The 23428-nt window shown below is 39.4% G+C and overlaps 1 protein-coding gene across 2 annotated transcripts in view; it reads left to right on the forward strand.

The window, feature by feature from the left end:
• The window catches only part of atrnl1b (attractin-like 1b), a 157187-nt gene that overhangs the window by 79562 nt on the left and 54197 nt on the right, over window positions 1-23428 (forward strand). For both annotated transcript variants that reach the window (XM_034194607.1, XM_034194608.1), the window contains exons 20-24: window positions 2022-2115; window positions 12543-12595; window positions 16434-16528; window positions 16621-16699; window positions 21184-21341. In XM_034194607.1, the coding sequence (XP_034050498.1) occupies window positions 2022-2115; window positions 12543-12595; window positions 16434-16528; window positions 16621-16699; window positions 21184-21341 (479 nt within the window). The remainder of the gene's footprint in view (window positions 1-2021; window positions 2116-12542; window positions 12596-16433; window positions 16529-16620; window positions 16700-21183; window positions 21342-23428) is intronic.

Below are 23428 nucleotides of genomic sequence, written 5' to 3' on the forward strand. Positions count from 1 at the left end.
AGAGAGCAAAAATCTCTGAAACTCAGTGTATGCAACAACTTAACAACTTGACTTATGGATTGTGACCAAACTTGCTACTGCAGATTATTAGGTTTGGGTATCGAGAACTGGTTCTTTTCGAGAATTGTTAAGAAATGATTTGATCCACCGACATCAATAGCCTTTTTGTTTACACTCATCACTCATCTTCAACCGCTTTTCTGGGTTTGGGTCGCCGGGGCAACAGCTCCAACGAAGCAGTGCTCCGACCCGCTGCTTCTTAATCCCTTTCAAAGACATTTAAAAATGTCAGTCGTGAGTCACTTTTGTGCGGATTAAAGTCACTAACTGGGACTCTGTCTTGTTGTAGTCAAGAAACAAGAATCGTACGCTCCAAACGCTGCGCCGTTCTCTGCCGAGTCAAGTTAGAGTCCGGTCTAAATTAATAACTTCAAAGCGAATCGCATAAACGTTGTAATACAGGCAACAAACTACAACAGACAAAAAGGTTTTTTTTCTTTCCACCCAAAATGAGACGTCCTGCGTTCTTTATGAATTACAATGATGTTGATGTGCAGCACAGGTATGGAGAGACATTTATGCCGTTAATGTCTGAAAGGAAATGCTTTTGACAAAAACTACAGATTTTGTTTATTTCTGTTTCTGTCCAGACATCAAGGATCCAGTGACCAATTTCATATTTATTTACTTTAAGACTCAATAAAATGTTGTTGATATGTAAAACCTGTAAAGCCTACTTTTAGTACACAAAATTCACAAGACGTATCGATAAGGGAATCGTAAGGAATCGGATTTGATAAGCAGAATCGATAATGGCATCGATATCGATAAAATCTTATCAATACCCATCCCTACAGATTATACTTTGCACAAGTTTGAAATTGGGCTCAGTGACACAGGTTAGGGTCAATATAGTGTTTGTTACTTAAGGAGTTGAAATTTCAGTTAAATTACAATACGTGGCGTACCTGATAAATCACATTCCTTTTACTGCTTGGGAGACAGAGTCTGTTAAAGCACAGATTATACCTGTAACTTCTAAAAAGAAAGTATACACATGAATACTGATTATCACTGCTCATTTCAGAATCCAAGGACAAAATGTTTTAAAATCATTATGTATAATTATCACATGCAAATAGATTTACACTTTTATTTTATTAAAATGATGCGTTGCTCATTCCATTTTTTATTCCAGTGGAGTTTTAGAGAGCCCTTACCCACTGTATGTAACTCATAAATGTTGAAATTAAATCTGTTTTATCTGCTGTCAATAAGAAGCAATTAGGAGATGAAAAGCATTCAGGTAAAAAACAAAACAGTACAGACAGTATGGTTACCTGAAATATTCAATTATCTTAGTTGATGTATTCAGAATTAAGCATAGAACGCGGGAGAAGTGTGCCTACTGACCGTGCGGTGATACACCTGTGTTTTAAAGCCTAGCGAGCTGAAAGAAGTGGGTCAGTTTTTGTGTTGCAAATGAAAACATTAAAGGGTGCCGCTGCATTCTGAGCCAAATTCACATATTTCACACAGTCAGTGCTTCGCTCTTTATAGTCCATGAACATGTGCATCATAAGTATCTCATCTGGAGGCTTTTTTCCCCCCATCATGTACCAGATTCTGAAAGTTCAGCCATTCTTTCAGGAAATACACTTGTTTGCCAGCACAACTGGATCAATATCAATCTAATACCTGTTTCAGCAGTACACAAAAAGTGTGAGCAAGGGCAAACTGCTGCCCTGGTTCTGGCTGAAATGGAAAAGTTAAACTGTTGTGCTTAAAGATTGTTGGATTTGTAGGCTTTATTGTATCCTCAGGCTTTCTGGAACTACAACTTGAAACAAAGGAATTGAAGGAATTGGAATTGAGCATGTACTTGTTGTACACATACACAGTAAAACTGCTGTTCCAGTTCAGTTTAATGCTAACCATAACTCTGTCCATCTCCTTCTGTCTTTCTTACACTTCTTTCCCTCTCAAATCTTCTGTCCCATCTGTTACTTTGTCCTACCTAGCCTGTAAATGTAACGGCCATGCAAGCGTGTGCCAGGTGCTAACTGGGAAGTGTTTCTGCACTACCAAGGGAATCAAAGGAGACCAGTGCCAACTGTGAGTACTACCACCACACTCTAAAACCATACAAATGCAGAAAAATAACCACGTTTAGAGAATGCTCACATATTCATGTTTTAATATTTGTTACTTTGACTTTCAATGCAGTGAAGTTATCAGAGGTCAGTGGCATCTGAAAAGTCACTGATTTAAGGTAATGCCAGTCAGAAGTGCTCTGAGTTTCCTCTCACCAGGTCTGTATTTACTGATGGAGACTTGAGTTTATAGTCTCCTGTCGTTTCAAGTAACCACTTTGACAAGTGAGATGAATATGATACACTGGCAGTGGAGCTGGACATTGCCCGGGTTTGAGATTTCGTAGGCATTTGTGATTTCTTTGCTTCTGACAGTACAGCAACCAATGCTTTGTCTTTCATCTAAGCCATCAATAGCATCAAGAAGGAAGTGATTGACATTAAAGACAACTTTATTCTTCCTCACTGACCTTTAGCTTGACTATCTGTTTAACATTAGGAGTTACTGTTGTAAATATTTGGACATTGCAGGCAAGAAGGAAGGAAGGTCCATACATATTTGGACATTGCTGATGCACTCAGATCCCTCGGGGCTTAGTCCATATATGTTACATATTTCACTACATAATACATATTATACAACATATTACGCTATGGGCTGGCATACACATATACCCACATCCGAGTTTTATATATAAGACTGGTTATGTCACATTTAAGACAAACTAACAGTAAATAATTGTCTGCAATCAGGCGTCTTAGGGTTCTACGTGTGTGACCATTGCTTTGTTGGTGATTCATTCTCTGTGGATCTGTTTGTACAGGAAATTAATCCATGAGTTATCATTGCTACCCAAAAATTCATCTTGTGCTCAGAGTAGCAGTGAAATAATGGCAGCCATTTTGTAATCATTGATACATTAGTGGTACAAATCATCTGAAAAAATATGGCCTGCTTGATGTATTTTTTTTGTTCTCCAAATATATCTTTATTAGGGATGTGAATCGTACAACAACTCACAATTCAATTCGATTCTGATTCTTGGGGTGACGATTCGATTCAGAATCGATTTTCGATTCAGAATCAATTTTCGATTCAAAGAGCTCTGAGAAATAGTTATATTACTTAAAAATGTTTAAGAAATGCAGCTTTACAAGGTTAATCAAGTGATTCTAGATGTAAATTTATTTATCTTCTTTGCTCGTTCGGAGTTGGCTGGCAGTTTAGCGAAGCGCTGGTGAGTAGTCGGCAGATAACGCTGCTCCCCTCTTTTAGCTCCGGGTGATGGCGTAGCATGTGGGCTTGCGGATTTGAAGTGTTTCCAAAGTACTTGACTTTCATTTTCAGATTTTGCACACTGCATAGGTCATGTCAAACTCCTTCTTGCGCAGCAAATAATAAAATCCAAAATGCGCCCAAACATTTGCCTTCAGCAAAGACAGTGCTGGCTGAATTAGCTCTTTGCCCGCCATGCTAAGCTACAGCTCACGAATGTTTGAAACACGCCGGACCCTCCCCTCGCAGGGACGCTGTAGTACGGAAGCCGTTGCCTGACAAACAGTACACGCAGCAAGTAAGCAAGAAAATGTTTAAAAAATGCTTTTTAAAAATCGATTCTTGGACATTTTGGATCGATTCAGAATCATAATAAATAAGAATCACGATTCGGACGTGAATCGATTTTTTTCTGACACCCCTAATATTCATATCAACTTTGAGACAGTCTTAGAAAATATTGTCATCACTTCATTTAGGATGGATGTCGCGCACAGTAAATAGTCTGTGTATTAGTAATATCACCAGAAATATATGTTGTAAGTAATAATAAAATACAAGAAATCATGAATAACTGTATAGTGTTAGAGTTTGGAAAAATTTGATACTGAGTAATTTTGATGTTTATTGATGGTGCCTTATATTTGCCCATGCATTTTCTTTTGCCTGTTTTTTTTTTTGTTTTTTTTAAAGTTAAGTTGTCCTTTTATATTGTTGGACCAAATGACTGATGAACATAATGTTAAAGCATCACAATTCAAGATGATATTAGCACCAGGTCAACTTTAGTGTTTGTCAAATGGTGAGTTCTCCAACACAAAGGTTTGTTATTAATTTTTATTAGAGTGTGTGTGTGTGTGTGTGTGTGTGTGTGTGTGTGTGTGTGTGTGTGTGTGTGTGTGTGTGTGTGTGTGTGAGAGAGAGAGAGAGAGACTCTTGTTGCTTTACTTGGATTATTATTTCGATACTATATTCAAGTCAGTACTTTATTGCCATATCAGCCAGGTTGATTGGAATTTGTCTTGGCGACCTCACACAACATAGACAATTAAAAAAAACACTCAAATAAAATTAATCAAAAATACAAAATTGTAATCCACTATACATTAGAAAAGACCAAATTACTCATCATATGCAAACTATTACCTCCATCAAGGAGGTTGTGTTTTTCACAGTTGTCGGTTGGTTGGTTGGTTGGTTCGATTGTCTCAAGGATTACTCAAGAAGTTATGAATGGATATTGTGTTTTTTATTTAATTTATTTTTTAAATTGTAGTGGAGTTTTTTGGCACAGGCGGCGAAAGAACCCCATAAATTTTGCTGCTGATCATGATCCAGGAGTAGATCCAGGAAATTGTACTCCTTTTCCTCAATGTTACACAATCGACTGATTTTCAGTGTTTTAATTGATTTCTGTTGAAACAGGGGACAATGAATAAATTAAACAAACTAAATAGATTTTACAGCCAGTTTTCATCACACAAGTTGAAATGGATATATAAAAATTTCCTGATCAATGAATATGTCTTGGAATTCATTTACATCAGTTATTAAGAAATACAACGTGGTCCCTCTGAACAGCTTTTCTGTTGCCTCATGGAAATACAAAGAGTGTGGTACATTTGCCTGGTGTTGACAGTTCTCAAAAATTGAGTGACCTTGCAAGAAAGAGACTAGTGAGAGAAGCCACCAAGACACCCCTGGCAGCTCTAAATGAGTTATAGGCTTCTGTGGCTGAGATAGGAGAAACTGTGCACGGTGCAACTTTTGTCTGTTGCACCAACCTTTTTACGGCTTCAAGGTGAAATTGAACCAATAAGGATTTTCACAGGAAAACATTAAATCCACATTTGAGTCTCCCATGGTCCTTTTGTGGCTGAAATTTCATGTTTTCCTTCTTTTTTACACATTCTTTAATATTCTCAAATAACCTCATCATTTTCTATGATTTATCTAATGGGACTTGAATTGCTTTGACCTCGTATAGAGGATAGCTAAAATATTTATAATTAAATTTATCACTAAAGTGATTTACTGATGGGATCAAGTATGCAGTTTTCTGAGCACAAGAAGCAGTCTTTCCTCGTGGGAGCTTCGATATTTTCAGGATATGATGGTGTAAACCATCATTTGGCATTATTTCTGCTGACATAGTCTATTCTTGTGGTGCGAGTGGAACTTCTTCACTTAGCTATCTGCTTTCCCTGTTGTAAGCAGAATGGACACTGATGTTTTTAATATGTCTAATGCAGTAAGAGTTATGGAGGAGGTCATTGGCAAACACTGCACATACACACCCGCACATGGCGCCATCATTTATCTCACTTTGCCTTTGCCTCTAACATGCTTCATCCTCACATCCAAACAGTCTCTTAATACCCTGTTTTATTCTGTTAGTGCACGTGTTTTATAGTTTCCCTGTGTGTGTGTGTGTGTGTGTTTTCACACTCCCTGGGGCTGTTGTGTCATTTAGTCCAGCTGAAATTTAGACCTGAGGTGTTTAAACCTAGAGGCGGGAATATATAAGATTTTATCTATTGATACCATTATTGATTCTGCTGTTAGATATATCCATATATCTGTGGGTTTATATTTGATTTTGTTATGGTTTATTTTTAAATAATCACTCATTTAAAGGATCATATTTTTAGTTTGCTAGGAGCTTAATCATATATGTGGGGCTGGACTGTTTTTTCACTGAGAACAAAAGAGGAGTCAGGCTACCATAAGTTTCATTTTAGCGTGGGTATGAGCAGGGGACAGGATCTCCCTCTCTGCTCACGAGGACCAATATCTGTAGCTCCAGATTTTGGGTATTTTGGATTCGATATGCTTACAAACATATGAAACGGCAGATGTCATTTCTCCCCAGTTTGTCTGTGATTGAAGTAACACACGCACGGAAAGCTTTTGTCTTTTCCGCATTCTGCCGCAAGCAGGTGCTTCTAATTTTAGACACGCAGAAACAGAGACGTGGCGGAAGACAGCAAACACAATACACTTTTCAGTCATAGTACCAGCAACATAATACTTAACTAAACTGACTAAACCAATTGAACTACAAAAACACAATAAATCAATAACACTAGCAACACCATTAAACTAACATGAACCACAATAACAACATTTAAAACCCCCAACTCCCATGGTACATTGCGGCACATTGTCCATTGTTCACTGTTGTTAGCCAGTATCCCTAATTTCTCCAAAAAATATTAGTCCTATTAACTTACCGTTTTGGCAGCATTCATCCATTACCCAAAATGCATAATTAAACCAAACGGCAAATGTCAGCTCTCCCCGGTTTCTGCGTGATCGAAACCAAACACACACACTCACGCATGCACACACAGAGGCCACTTGGCTATTATAATATAGATAGTAATGCAGTAACATTATTTTGGAGTGTGCTATTGTTTATCCACAGCCCTCCATCTATGGTTAGCAGCCAAACATTTCAGTGAAAACACATCAATGCTGAAAGGAATTGATTTTTAGAATGCAATTGATAAGGTCTGCGGTATGTTATAGCAACTGAAATGGGAGCAGCGAGGATAACTTTGTAGTGCTCAGTTAGATGGATATGAGTGTTCTAATCACACCTGGTTATTTACTTCTAGTGTTTCCTAGCTCCTAATTGGCCGATTTGGGCATTCTTGCTTTAGGGCATCATCTCCCACCTTCTAAAGATAGTGGAGTTGGCCACGCCCCTAATGCACTTTCACCATGTTCCATAGATTGTCAAGATAGGGCCCTTCATGTTTTTGAATACTGTAGTAATTTACCAGCAGTTGGTGTCAAGAGATATTAGTTTTATTTATCAAATTTTTTTCGAGTGTAATCTAATGAGTGTTTGGCGTTTATGTAGGATGTAACAGTTGATTCTGGCTGTGTCCTGTACTTTTTTGTAATGTAATATCGGTGTCTGATTTAATGTAATTGGTGCCTCCTCACCTCCTGTCAGCCACATTCAGACCATTCTTAAAATTGAGCGTAAAGCAAAGGTCGCTACATGATGTTATTCCCTTTTAAACAGTGTGCATAAAAATATCTGAGGCACACGTGTAATCAGCATAAACACCGAAGTCATTAGGACATCAGAATAATGGCAGCAGTAATGAAGTGAAAATGCATCAATACTGAATGGAATTGATTTTAGAGAGCAATTGATGAGGTCCATGATGCATTACAGTAAGTCAGACGGGAGCGGTGAAGAAAACATCGTTGTGCTCATATAGATGGATACATTATTGAGAAGGTGACAGGCGTTCACCTGTGTGAAGGACAGTCTGTGCACTGTAGCTATACAACACGATGCTGCTGTTTGTGTGTCAGAGCATGATTTTTTTTTTTTTTTCCATTAAAACCACTGTGTGTCAGACAAAAGCTCAAGTCAAGTGTAGATCAAGTTAAGATACAGTGTAGGGGAGGATTGCCTGAAGTCCAGATGCATGCATGTAGGTGTAGATTAAATTAAGATACACCGTAGGGGAGTTGTGTTACATATTTCACCATGAGTGCATTCGCATCTGAAAATGCCAGCAGCCCAAACGCCACAGGAGTGTTCTGTCAGGTTTGGAAGGCTGTGGGGGTATTTGTCCTCCCTCTTTTGCATGGTGGTGAAAAAGAACTCTTCTCTGCCCTTGTCTGTTTTAGGGCCTGGTCACACGGCACACGGCGATAGCCGAACGAAGGGAAAAAAAGTCACAAATCATTGAGAAAAAGTGGACGAATGAGCCTACATTTCTCCCATCACTGAAAAGCCTGTGAGTCCAGAGTGCATAAAAAAACTAAACAAAAGGGAAACTAACAAAAGAAAAATGACACAAACGGCAACTTTGATGCTTTAAACAAAATCAAAATGAAACATTCATGATGACGTGACTTGACAGCGGGTATCAGATCTGGTTGTCTTGACAACAGGTTTGTCTTCACAACAACAGCAACGTGTGCGCACACGCACGTCTCAGCCACATACGGCTGGGACGTGTGTGTGTAATACTTGATAAAACGTTCTTGCTGCTAATTCTGTATGAAAACGTTGCTTTTCGTCCCACAGATGGATGAGTCACGTTCAGCTTGTCTGAGCTTTAGTTATTAATCCGTTCAGATTTCGTCAACCAAACAGAACACTGATGGTACGGAAACTACGCAAACGATGAGGAACCGTCAAGACAAAAAGCAAAACGGAATACGGACGAATTGAGGTTGTCGTCCGGATTCGTTCACATTTTTCAACAGTTTGAGAATTCTGACGAAGCGCCAGCTACAGGACTGAAGCTGGACGACGGTTAAACAATGTCTCCGAAAGTCAACATAAGTGCAGATTTCTTGTTTCGTTTTGGCTTTGGTGTCCTTCGTTAGTGCCGTGTGACCGCGGATTAACTTTTGCATGATGTGCTGGCTCCTCCCCAGCTCTGTGCCTTCCCTCCATCACACCCCTCACTTCTTATTCTGGTTTTGCTGTGTTGCTGTAGTGTCTCAGTCCTTCTTGCTCAGGTCAGTTAATATTAAAACAGGTTTTTCCCATACATGCACCTTTGTGCTTTGATTTACAGGCAGCAGTTGAAGTGAAACAAATAGTAAATGACACATTGGTTGCGTTAATATTTACTTCTCCCAGGAAGCTTTTATTTTTACCCACATCTATTTGTTGGCTAGTTTGTGAGCATTGTTACGTGAAGATTGAATGATTAATTTGAAGAAAATTTGATGAAAAAGTTGGAAAGGTTACAAACCAAAAGACTGTTGATTCAAGACTTTTCATACCTTTGACCGATTGATTAAAGGATAATAATCAAAGAATTCTGTCTATGATATTTTCTTCTGCCAAGCTTTTATTTTCACCTACACATGTTTGTTGGCTAATTTGGGGTCAGTGTTACTCAAAGACTAACAAACCCCAAGCCTGGAGTGTCATCAAGACTGTTGCAAGCCAGTACCCATGGGTGTCGGAGGGTATGGTGATATTTTGATTCTATATTCATGGACAAAATTAGACCGAAACAAGACATAAGTACTACTACTACTACTACTACTACTACTACTACTACTACTACCACCTTGAGAAATGTATTTCCCAGATGTCTGTCTGAAGACTTTTTTTTTTTGGTCTGAGAGATACCACAAAAGCTATTAATGGGATTTTTTTTTCCTTTTCAAAATTTGGTAAATATAATCTTTGCCACAAGGAAAAATGCAGTGTAATACTCCATCTAATTTTATATATATTTTTTATTGAGAGTCCCCCCCTTCATACACACATACACACACACACACACACACACTCTTTTTCAAATTTTTTATTAGAAAGTTTCTGATTATTCACTTTTTCTGGCAGATTTTTGCAAAAACTATTCAAGCGATTGCTTCAAATTAAATGGACTGCATTTATATAGCGCTTTTCCATCTGCATCAGACGCTCAAAGCGCTTGACAATAATGCCTTACATTCACCCCGATGTGAGGGTGCTGCCATACAAGGTACTCACTACACATTGGGAGCAACTAGGGGATTAATGACCTTGCCCAAGGGCCCTTAGTGATTTTCCAGTCAGGCTGGGATTTGAACCGAGGATCCTCTGGTCTCAAGCCCAACGCTTTAACCACTAGGCCATCACCTCCCCTAAATTAACCTCGTAATCAATGCCACTGTGAGAGGTGCAGTTCAAATTTCTCAACCAAGTATGCCATTGTTTTGTCAACAAGTATACAAAGCCTAATGCGCTGCCCTTTCATGGAGTCACATGCCAAACAAGAGCAATCCGAGATTTCTGACAGCCGCCAATCTGGATCCGGATCACCTCCAAAATTCAGTGGAGTCTTCCATGCCCTAATATCTTCTGTGGTGCAAATTTGGTGAAAATCCGTGAAGTTGTAATCGTTCAAAGCTTATATAAAGTGAAATCTTGATCCTAAATCTGGATCCAGATCACCTCCAAATTTTAATGGAGTCTTCCATGGCCTAATATCTATCTGTGGTGAAAATTTTAGTCAAAATCTGTGCAGTAGTTTTAACATAATCCTGCTAAAAGACAAATAAATAAATAAATAAATGTCAAAGATTTTATTCCTTGGTGGACGTAATAAAAGATCATTTAAAAAAATAAAAGACTGAAGACCTTCACTGAGTGTCCAAGAACATTTGTACAATATCTTTCCAGATATCAGAAAAATATTTTTTTTTTTTCTACACTCATAAGTTTTTATTAGGTTGATACCTTTAGGAACACATAACTTAAGGTATGCAATTTAGGTATTAATTACAAGGATTTTGGTTGGTTGGGAGATTAGTAAGCCCTTTTTGCCCCTTTTTGTGATATGGTGCGTTTTTCTAATGAACTCGTATTCATTGAATTTGCTGAAGCCCTACCCTGGAAATTACGCTAGAAAATATTTAAGTGGATGTATAATGTTTCGGTCACATGTTAGACTGTGGAATCAATCTACTTGTTTGACCACAAATCCTAGATTTATTCTTAATGATTGTTAATGTTATTGTATTGTCTCATTTTTCTCGCTTTGTCTGTCGTTTATTTTTTTGCCTTTTTTTAATTGCGGGTGAGAATGCCTGTCTTGTGAAGTCAAAATGGTGATAAACAGCCTGTGTTAAATTGTTTTTAGACATCAAGTCATCGTCACTCACTGTAACGTCACTAACATACACCTCCTCCTCCTCTGTGGCGTTTGTGTCTCTGTTTTGTTCTCTTCTTCATTTGCTGGCTCTCTCTCTGGCACCGCTGAACATTCTTCTAATAAGTTCAGTTGGGAGCATGCTGACTAAAAATCCTTTTTCAGTTTCATGTGTCGTTCTGATGGACATGTCATTACTTAATTTTTTATAACTGATATTGATGTGGAGGTGTGATAGAATGCTGGCACATTAGTTTACACTTAAGAGAAAGGGATGAATGAAAAAAGAGGTGTCTTACGGAAAGAAAATTTCAAATAGAAAAACATTTAAAATGCTTCACCTCTGGACAGGTCCAAGGTTTAACAGCAGCAGTTTTTGTCCAGCTTGATGTTACCTCTGTTGGTTTTGCAGTTTGTTCAGTTCTTTTAATATTTAGAGAACATCCCTGTTGTGTCTGGTGATTTGCAGACGTTCATGGTTGTTATACGGTTGCAAATAGAGCTTTACCAGTGACGCGTTAGCGGAGCCAGTAAAACGGCTATTTGCGGCCGTATAGCACGGTTTATTTTTCTGTAGGTAATTTGGTTGGTGAGGCTTAAAGGAGGAAATGGACCTGATTAAATCAGAATTTGACAAAACTGGATTCAAGTCTTGTTTCATGGAACTAAGGCCTGTAATGCCACCTGGTCATTACCATGAGCCTAGTCCCTGCTCCTGGAGAGCACCAGCCCTGCATGTTCTCCATGCTTACCTGCTGCACCTACAGTTGATTAGTCAAGTTTGGTGTTTCCTAGCTCTTGATAGGCTGCACACACCTGACCTAGGATGGAGCATAGGGTTGGAGAACATGCAAGAGCAGAGTTGGGGACTCGTGACCTCAAAAAGTGGTTTGAAACTACTCGTGGGAACAAAAGGACTGCAACGTTTACTCATCAAAGACAAAGGTCTTAACTCTGTGCTCTGATTATCACGTCTGAATCCTGAAGCCCCGGGTTCTTGAAGAAGAGTGTGAAACGAGGTTAAACCAGTCCCGGACTTCCTCAACCCTGTTTTTGAACTCTACGTTCACCCACAACTGGCAGCATGTCCTTTTCTTTGATCTGTGCCCTGAAAAGGATTCACCTTGATTGGTGATTATCTGTGCTCGGCGAGACTTCAGTTTAGGATTATGTGCCTCACATCATCAAGTAAGGATTTATTTACATAAATAGTGCTGATTGCTCCAGGGGCTTCAGGGATTAAATTTAGTTTGTTACCTTTTGATGCCACATTCTGGTCTGTTCTCTCTGATCAGGTACTGCATATGTTGTTGTACGCCACCATGTTTGTTTGGGGTAAAGGGGGTGGATCAAATTAACTTTTTCAAACAATCAGATTACTTCATCTTTGTCAGAAGTAAGAGACTTGATGAAGCGCCAGCAGCAGAAGCTAATGCGTTGGCACTTGGCATACACGGCTCGCGATAAGAGGCTTTCTTGCTCTCAATCTGTTAGCGTGCTTCTTCATCATGTTCTCTCTCCTCTCTGTTTGCTTCACTGCAGATGTGACTCAGAAAACCGTTACCTTGGCAATCCACTCAGAGGAACCTGTTACTGTGAGTAATTCTCCACTGGACAGCTCTTTGCTGGAGAGCCAGCTCACGCACGCACGCACGCACACACATTAACACATGCCCTTGATTATTCTTGGCCTCTCTCTCTCTCTCTTTGTGTCTGTCGGTCTGTCTGTGTGTGTGCGCGTTTCTCTCTCTCTCTGCACTTCCAATCCTCCGTTCAGGGCAGATGGAGCATTTTAGCACTTTGGCACCAGGGGCACTTGTTCAGTGACAGAATGACTTGTGGTGAAAATGTCAAGTGCATCAGAAGGAGTGAGCGATTGAGCTAATCAAGGAGACGGGGGAGTCAAATTTCTACTCACTCAATCACCCACCTACTCATTAATCTGGGAAGTTTGATAAACATTAGTACGGCTTGAGCGTGAAGTGCTGTTAAGTGAACAATTTTTTTTTTTGGTGGTGGGGGCAAAAAAGTGGCATTATGGGAGAAAATAAATAAATCGATAAACACATCCAGTGTGTTTATTCTGTGTCAGTGTACACAGTTTATTGAAACGATGCGTGGCGTCCTTCGAGAGTGATTTATCGTCTCGTGTTCAGCATTTCACTACAAAGTCTCTGACAAGGTTTTGCCCTTGTGAAATCCCACAGCCTGACGCCAGGCTGAGTGAAGAGAAGACGACAAGCTACAAAACCTTGAGGCTGGCGCTAAGCTCCGCACACTCCTGCGTTTTCTTCTCGAGCTTTGTCATGTACTTTTTGTAAACGTGACATTTGTCACAATCACGGGCTGCTTCGGTGCATTTACTAGAACAGTTTGTACTCGGGGTGGAGTGACAGTCAGCTAACTAGGTTTTTAACGTTACAAGCGTAAGCAATACTTTTTACTTTTATAATTCACTACTAATGCATCAGCAAATTCATTTAGCCATGAACAAACCACAGGGATGTTCCTGGGTAAAAGTGCCAAGTGGCGAAAGGTCCAGTCATCACAAAAAGAATGGATCTTTTTCAGTAATTTATGGGCCAACAAATATGTATGCAGCCAGTTTCTATGCCTGGTGTAAATAATAATAATAAAAAAATTACAATATTTAATCTATATTATTACTTTACAAATCATACTTTTTTTCTGTTTTCAGGTGCATGTATATGCTCTATAGTTACCAGCGGCATAAGAACAAATAAAAGCATATATGTCCATCAGAGTTACTTGGTTTTAAAATTTCATCAATAAATCAGTCAAAACCAAACCAGGCTGCAAAGTCAACATGGTTCAAACTACATTACTTTATTCTTAGTCATTACAAACACAGGGCTGTGAAAACTCCATGGATCCGCGGGATTCCACAGATTTTATTATGGGGAGGGGGGTGGGGTGTTAGTGTTGTACTCTTTAATCGTGAACATCATTGAGTTTTTAAAATGCTTATCGCAAAGCGTTAAAGTTTTATAAGTCCGCAGACACTGATCTGTGTGTTACAGATACAAATCAGTTTCCTCAGATCTGCAGTTTCGAGGAAAATAAAGCCCACTCAAAGCATAGCTGTTACGACAGTTGCCGTAAAGCAGGACTGGTTGGTTGCTGCGGCGACGTTGTGTGGCTCCTGTGCAATGCTTAAGCTAAACTTAGCATGTGGACATCCCAAACTTTTAGAGCTTTCAAGTTTTTAAAGGAAGATTTGTGCAGCATGTCTGTGTCACAGACCGACGTCGCACAGAAAGAAGATGGCGAGAAAGACTGTTTGAAAAAGTCTTGTAAGGACAAGAATCCGTGGAATCGTCGCTGACTTCATCAACACACCTGAAAGATAAAAGAAACGGGAAAAGTGAACTGTGCCCTCTCAGGAAACACGGTAAGAATTTTTATCTCCCTGGAAAATAAACATTCTGCTGTTCAAACAGGATTTTAGACAAGATTGTGTGACTTTTTTAGACTTTCTTTCTTTGTAAAAAAAAAAAAGACTGTGGCTTTGAATGGATTTAGGCTGCATGAATTTACACAAGAATATAAGTGACGTTTTACTATAAGGTATGTTATTGATATTTTACCATGATTTTCCAAATATTCTTCAGTCTTCATGAATTTCATGTAGTTTAATTGTTCTGAGTTAATGCATAATTTGGTTTACAATTAAAAGGAAAATCATTCCAGGTCCTACTTCCAGGTCATATTCTGTTATTTCACCATGATCATTGACAGGTCAAATAAAAGGTTGAATATAGGATAATTTAAATATCCACTAATTTTGAGATTTGTTCTTCCAGGAGATGCTGAAAAGTATCATTAGATAAAAATTTAATTCTGGGGCCCCACAGGGCCCTAGACCCCGGCTCCTGGGGAGCTGTACCCCCCCCCCCGACCCCCTGCAAATTTTCCTCGGATTTCGCAATTTTCATTTCACAGCCCTGCAAATAATAAGTCAAAGACGTACAAAATCCACTATGAACAGCATCCTGCTAGTTTTTCTGCTAGTATAATGCTGGCTATTATTATTTTAATATAATTATGTGCTGAAAATGTCTTTAAAATGTCTTCAAATGTGGATCTAAGAGGGGGTGCGCTCTGTGTAATGAAACAGTGAGACTGACACTGTTCACACTGTTCATGATGTGTTACTAAAATAGACTGGCTGCTTGTTCCATTGCGCATACTAAGTGATGCAAAAGGAAACACTTTTTTTTTTTTTTTTTGTAAATCATCTTTAGTTTCACCTGAAACTGACCAATCAAACAAACAAGCAAAAAACAAACAAACAAACCAAACTACTATATTAGGCTGATTTGATGACGACGGGAAGTCCCTTGTTTAATTATATGCTCAGTTCTGATCTGTACCTCAACAGGGTGCACAGTATATTCATCAGTACATCTTTTGAGGAAATCAGTGCAGAAAAGCCAACCACAACACCCCCAGGCACATCACTGAAACACCTGCTGGCCAGATTACAGGGGCTAACATGAACGTGGCCACTGACAATGTCTACTTTCTTATATCTTTGTTATTTACTGCCGGCAATAAACTGGAATGGTGGATGTAAAATCATGCTACGTTTGTGCGTTCATCTGTCACAATTTTCTTTCAACAGTGTAGCCTATATAGAATTTGTCCACTTTATTCCAAAATTGTTGTGCATAATCCTATGCTATGTTTCCTCACCTTATGAATTTTGGGGCTGTCTATCAGTCAGGATTTTTACAACGGAGTTTCAATCACTCTTTGCTCTGTACATTATATCTTTGTTGAAGAGTGTCTATAATCTCTCGACAAACAGAGTGACCCTCCCAAAAAACAAACAAACCAGAACCCATAAAACTTGTAATAAATCTTGCAAAAGTCCAGCAGATTTCTTGAAGTTTGCTGGACTTAAACTTCAGTTTGTGTACAGTCATTCCCCAAAGTTTCAGTTATCTTGGTCGCTTTGCATAAAAGTCATGTTCTTTCAAAATTATGCTCCAAATGGTATGATTTGTTGGCGAAATAGGCCTCAAGGCAAAATGTCTTTTCCTCGGTTGATCAAGACCAAGACAATTGGAACACTAGTCCAGGTTTCAAAATTAATATTTTTTTGTTTGTTTTATTTCAATGAGTAATACTGACATTTTTTTTTTGTTTTAGCCAACTGGTCTGCTCCTTAGATGTTTGTGTTGCTCTTGTTTCCTCCACATTACCAACTATTCCATTTGTGAATGTAGAGCAATTTTAGCAACAGTAAAATGCGCAAACATTAACAGCCAAATGAAGTAATTTTAAAAAGTAGTTAAAGCTTATTCTTAAATTACAGAGTTAATAATGAAATTGTAAACTTGTATTTTATGTGTAGCAAAATGCAGCATTGGTCAAATAAAAGCTGATCTATTTGTTTTTTCTGAATAGATAATCTGCTCATCGACTATCAGTTCACCTTCAGTTTGGTCCAGGAAGATGATCATCACTATACAGCCATTAACTTCATGGCCTCACCTGAACAGGTAACAACTGCAGGGAGAAATGGCAGTGGAATTATAAACTCATGGTTTATTTGACTACATCAATGTTTTGATGTTATGTTCTCTCTCTGAAGGCCAACAAGAACTTGGACATGTCCATTAATGCGTCCAACAACTTCAACCTCAATGTCACCTGGTCGGTGGGATCAACAGGTACTTTTCACCAATCAGCAGACATGCTGATGAGTGCACAGAGTGCACTGCCCATCTGCTCATGTTGTCTAGCTATTGACTGCAGTCACATGACTGTGATTGGAATTAGCAGTACTTTGCAGAACAATGAACAAAGTGGATCGAAATTCCAAATGTTGCAATTGACTACAGGCCATGGGTTAATGAGTTTTCTTTCCCTCTTTGCATTTACCTATTAGTCTGTGAAAAAATAATATTCCATTTTTTCAGGAAATGGTTCTATTAAAAAGAAAACATTCTTCAAAAATAAATAAAGTGTAGAGCTAACAAAGGCCTGGGGGCACAAATGCTATTGTGGCTATATGGTGTAATTGTACAATTGACTGTGAAATCTCAAGAGTGATTTTCCAATTGGGTGACACAACACGTACAGAATAAAATCCATAATTAAGTGGGGGGGGGGGGGGGGGGGGGGGGACGAAAAGGAAACCACAAATGTAAACATGGCCTCATACTTACACACACCTTCATACAGTTGTGCTCAAAAGTTTATATACCCTGCCAGAATTTTCGATTTTTTTTTTTGGCCATTTTTCGGAGAATATGAATGATAAGACAAAAACTTTTTTTCACTCATGGTTAGTGGTTGTATGAAGCCATTTATTGTCAAACAACTGTGTTTACTCTATTTAAATCATAATAACAGAAACTATCCAAATGACCCTGACACAAACTGGGTTGAATGGTTACTAAAGGTAACCATCCTCACCTGTGATCTGTTATATTGTAATCAGTAAAAGGTCAGTGAGTTTCTGGGCTCCTGACAGACCTTGGCATCTTTCATCCAATGCTGCACTGATGTTTCTGGTAAAAAAAAAAAAAAAAAAAAAAATTATAATGATGGCTTGTTTTTAAAGTAATAATTGTGCAAATGTTGGTGCAGAGTTGCAGTAAAAGCAAAGCAGATGTACGTTCATGTGATCGGACTATGTTAAAAGCAGGCAACCTCTGCCACCCTGTGCCTGCTTTGTGACAGCCTGGTGCAGGCTTGACGCACGCTGGGGATCAAGCACGGAAACAATCACTTTGAAATATCAGGAATTTAGTATGGAGTGTGTGCAGCGCTTTGCTTGTGCCGCCCTGAATCCCACTGATCCGAGTGTGGAGCTGAAGGTCCACTGAGCTTAGGAAAAAAACTGACTTCTGCCTTTTGTCGAGTGGTCTGCCACTTGAAAGTCAAAGGTGTGTTTGTCGCAATGTTTTTTTTTTTTGCTGATGCTAAAATTGTTCCAGTCCTTGACTAAAAGCTATGATCCGATCTGAAATATGGTTTTGGGAGCTATTTTCACTCCAGTATGTTTGTATCTCTTGAATTATTTTTCATTTTAAAGTTTTGCTTAATTGTTTAATTTTTTATGTGATTCATCAGATACAATGGTAAAAATGTCTTCACTCTGTCCGTGTGTCCTGTGTCACCATCAACTAGATATTATTAGTCCCCTGAGGAAAGACAATCAAGGACACTGCAGTTGTCCAGAGCCTTTGTTTATCTCATGCCCTCCCTGCATCTCAAGTCCACTGTCACTTTCTCTGTTCCCAACATCACTAATGTTTTCTGACCACTGAAACAAGTTAACCTCCCAACTCATCTGTGCTACCCTTGACCTTTTCTGTAGCATTGTCATTAATATTTGAAGTTTGGTCTCCTTTTCTCGCCAATGTATTGTGTCTCAGAAGGAACGGGAGCCTCTTCGAAATTGACAAGCGTATGAACCGCTTTTGGGTGGAGGAGGAGGGTGATTTCAATTAAGATAAACATGCACACATAGGCAAGCACACTCAAGCTGTCATTTTCACTTCTTTTGTTTCAGAGCTGTGGGGTGGAATGCCAATGCTGAGGACCCACTGGCATGTGGAAGAATAACAAATGGCTTGAAACATTTAAATGGAAGGAAAATAGACTTTTCTTTCAAGACTGTCGGTTGTGCATAATTTATGCTTTTTTTTAAAAAAAGAATTATATAAACAGTCCTCACTGAAATAAGGATCTTAGTCTCGTTTATATTATATTTAATTGGAAAATGCCAATTGCGTGTTGTTTATTGTTTTTAAAGCATCTTGTGATGCTCTCCCTTGGACACATCATCAGCTTTGTTTCCTGGAGTCATTGGATGTTTCCGGTCTTGCAACAGACACCCTCTTCCAAGCAACGCAAAAGAGGCTGATCAGGCTTTGGCCTGTGTCTAAGTGGCGACTGCTAACCCCACTGCTCCCCCCTCCTTAGCCATAGCCATCTGGAAGCTTTCGCTGCTGCCTCCACATTGTTAAGTCCCCGTCACACATAGCATGAATGTGCCGGAAGCATGCCCGATAGGGCAAATATTGCCATAATCAGATGCAGTCGAGAGGGAAAGAGGCCAGTTTTTATTTTGGGGAACATCCTGATTGTATTTTGGGGTCATCTAAGGAACCTAAAAAGTTGGTTTGGTTTAGTCCTTGGGGGGGGTGGGTGCAAAGGTAGTGGTTGTAGCTCCCCTAGTATACCGGCAGGGTTTGCGGTGCCAGATCTATCTTGAGGTTCCCTCGTATGTGCTCAAATCATTTCAGATCCCGTTTTGCTGCCATTGGAATATGTAAATTGCGGTTAGATGGTCCTCAGACTGCACATGGACCTCCGTTGGATATGTGTCCCATCGCGACGGCGCCCGGAGAGTTTTAAATATGTGCATCACACTCTGGGCCGCCGGCCAATTTTGACCAACTGTGTGGACTTCTGCAGATGGCTGTCAGAACGGTTTGGAACTGAAATCCAACACTTTTCGGACGCCACTCTGCGTGAATCCGGCTATATGTGACGGGGATATAACTGAAGGGTCTTCTTCTGCTGAGGCCAGTTTTGCCCAGGGTTCCATAGGCCTTGTTCAGGCATTTCACCCGTTCCTCCGACAAGTCTCCACCAGCTCTTGATATTTCTTCCTCTTCTTTTTTGAGCCTCCTCCATTCTCTCCTCCCAGGGCACCGTTAGCTCCAACAGAACCAGCTACCTTGTAGCCTCTGAGACTAGACTGTGGGGAAAAAGTGAATCGCTGTGAATACTTTCTGGATGCACTGTAACCAGTCAAAGTGTTTGCATAGTGAAATACTTAAAATTATCAATCCATATGTTTGCTTCCCTATTTATGTTGTCTGATATATGTCTAGTATGTCTTCCCTTTTCCTGTATACCTCCTCCATCCTCTTTGGGCTCCTGAACAGCTTTTGTATCCTCTAATAGAAATAAAGGTGTGTATCATAGAAGTACAAGCAGTATGGCCCTGTATAGTAAATTTGTCAGAAGTAGGCAGTTCTCAAAAACTGAGTGAACCTGCAACAAGGATGAGTGAGGGAAGCCACTAAGATACCTGTCATAACTCTGGAGTTACAGGTTTCGATGGCTGTGACTGGAGAAACCGTGAAGGGTTCAACCTTTGTGTTTTGCACCACCAATCCTAGCTTTATGATGGAGTGGAACAGTGAACCCTATATCTTGTTCAGAGTTGTCACAGGTGTCTTAGGGCTTCCCTGACTAGTCTTCTTGCATGGTTAGTCAGTTTTTGAGGCTGGCCTATTCCAGACAGATTTATCATGTTGTTTGTATTTCTGTGATCCAAACATATATTTTTATAAGATGATACAAAAGCTGCCCAGAGGGACCCAAAGAGGTTAGAGGAGGTTATAAATGCAAAGGAATGATGTAAAATGTATTAGACAACATTTCTCAAGGGGCAACGCAAACTTTTGTGTTGATGTAGCTTTTATTATTTCACTATAACTTTCATGTTATACATAATTTACCAATTTTTGTTACTTTTGAATATGTACTGGAGGGGTGTTGCATATTATGTTGATCAAAGAAAAAGTCTTTGTTTTGCTCTTTTTGCTATTTGACAGTAATGACAATTCAAAATTTAGCACTTGCTTGTATTTACCTAAATGGAGACCTAATTGTAATTATCAATAAATAAACAACACTTACAACATAATGTTGTTTGGGAATTTTAAACATACGAGTAAATGGTCCAAAACCATAATGATGGAAAAAGTAGTTTGTTACTGCAGACTGCATGTGCAATATTTTACACAAAATGTCAAACTCAAGCATTTAAGTATCCAGGATGCACTAACAAATCATGCTGAAGTTGTTTCCGATGAATTTATATGTGATCGTCAATCATTTTTAACCTTTACAGCATTTCTGTGCATTGCACACTACTTTGTTTGATTAACAATGAAATATCAAGGCGGGTGTAATTATATATGGTGCAGCTCTGTTTGAGCTCAAGATGTTTAATGCACTTAAGACATCATAATCATTGCTTCCGAGAGTGTACCATGTTGTCGCAAATTGCTTGATAAAGCTATTAATGGATTTATAATATGTGCCTTGCGGTCCAGCTCCATCTGCACTTCTGCTCTCTGCACACCAAAATGACAGCATGCTGAACACAAGCTTTTTGTTCTAACAGCTGGAACCATCTCTGGAGAGGAAGTGCCCATCGTGTCCAAAACTAACATCAAGGAATACAGAGACAGTTTCTCTTGTGAGAAGTTCACCTTTCGGAGCAACCCCAATATTACGTTTTACGTCTATGTCAGCAACTTCTCATGGCCCATCAAGATCCAGGTAAGAATGGTTGTCACGTGAGGCAGTTAACAAAGTGAGAAAATTGCCATTTTTCATTTGGTGTTACTTGGCACTTTTTTGGTGAAATACTCACTGGCTAGGACAAGGAGTTATCTGAAGCAACATAAAAACATGTGACGTTTGTGAAATGTGGCCATTAGTTCTTCACTGATGGAGCAGAAGTAGCCACACGTGCAAAGCTGTTGTCACTGAGGTGTTTTAATGTGTGATTTTATGTGTAATTATTAAAGACTGTTGTTATTGAACAAACAATCATTTAACCTTTCCTGCTGATTGTAGGAGGCTGATGTTTGAATTTGGCAGCCAGGGTGCTTTTACGTGACAAATACTATTAACCATTTGGATTTTTTTTTTTTTAGCTGATGTTTAAATTGCTGAAATATTGAGACACTTTTTTGGTGCAGTTTTTGACTTTGATCCTTAATCCTGGGCTTGCTTCAAAGCAACCAGGATCTTGGTTCAGCAATCAAGAACAAAGTTTGGCGATAAAATCTTAACTCTTGTGTTACTGGCAGCTAGTGCTCCACTGATCTGGAATATCTGATGATTAAGTGCAGACAGTTGTGTTTGCTGATGGAATTTCCAGCCGTTGCAGTGTTTGCAGTCTAAATGCCACTAGATGTGAATGTTAATCTCTGAAAGCGCTGCATGCAGTTGTTGTCCTTGGAACCTGAGACCTGAGAACTGAGAATATGTCCTGTCCTACAAAAAGGGTCGCAACACTGGCCTATACGGCTGTTATCATCCTCTGCATAAGACAATGTGACATTATTTCTTCTGCTGAAGTACAGTACATTCCACTCATCAGACTTGATCTCTCGTAGAGTGCATGATCATCAGTAAAACATATAACAAAATTAAAAATGCCAAGGTATAAGGCATGTTGATAAAAGTTACACAGGCTTTTAAACAGTAAAATTCACAAAAAAATAAAATAAAATTAGCCATTCTCTTGTAGATTAACATGGCGTTGTAAATTTGACCTTCATCTTACCATCTAACCTCAATCACTGACTGAACTCAAAGTCAAATCACTTCTTTCCATCCGTAGGTCCACTATAACTGCCAGGTGTGGTCAGAACTAGATTAGGCATTCTTATCATAGCTTGCTAATACGCATACATATAAACATATTTACATAGTGATCAAGGTGATCAATCAATCAATCAACTTTTTTTTTATATAGCACCAAATCACAACAAACAGTTGCCCCAAGGCGCTTTATATTGTAAGGCAAGGCCATACAATAATTATGAAAAACCCCAACGGTCAAAACGACCCCCTGTGAGCAAGCACTTGGCAACAGTGGGAAGGAAAAACTCCCTCTTAACAGGAAGAAACCTCCAGCAGAACCAGGCTCAGGGAGGGGCAGTCTTCTGCTGAGACTGGTTGGGGCTGAGGGAAAGAACCAGGAAAAAGACATGCTGTGGAGGGGGGCAGAGATCGATCACTAATGATTAAATGCGGAGTGATGCATACAGAGCAAAAAGAGAAAGAAACAGTGCATCATGGGAACCCCCCCACAGTCTACGTCTAAAGCAGCATAACCAAGGGATAGTCCAGGGTCACCCGATCCAGCCCTAACTATAAGCCTTAGCGAAAAGGAAAGTTTTAAGCCTAATCTTAAAAGTAGAGAGGGTATCTGTCTCCCTGATCTGAATTGGCAGCTGGTTCCACAGGAGAGGAGCCTGAAAGCTGAAGGTCTGCCTCCCATTCTACTCTTACAAACCCTAGGAACTACAAGTAAGCCTGCAGTCTGAGAGCGAAGCGCTCTATTAGGGTGATATGGTACTACGAGGTCCCTAAGATAAGATGGGACCTGATTATTCAAAACCTTATAAGTAAGAAGAAGAATTTTAAATTCTATTCTAGAATTAACAGGAAGCCAATGAAGAGAGGCCAACACGGGTGAGATATGCTCTCTCCTGCTAGTCCCCGTCAGTACTCTAGCTGCAGCATTTTGAATTAACTGAAGGCTTTTTAGGGAACTTTTAGGACAACCTGATAATAAAGAATTACAATAGTCCAGCCTAGAGGAAATAAATGCATGAATTAGTTTTTCAGCA

Source organism: Thalassophryne amazonica, chromosome 18 (assembly GCF_902500255.1).
Source record: "Thalassophryne amazonica chromosome 18, fThaAma1.1, whole genome shotgun sequence".
In the NCBI taxonomy this organism is placed as follows: Eukaryota; Metazoa; Chordata; class Actinopteri; order Batrachoidiformes; family Batrachoididae; genus Thalassophryne; species Thalassophryne amazonica.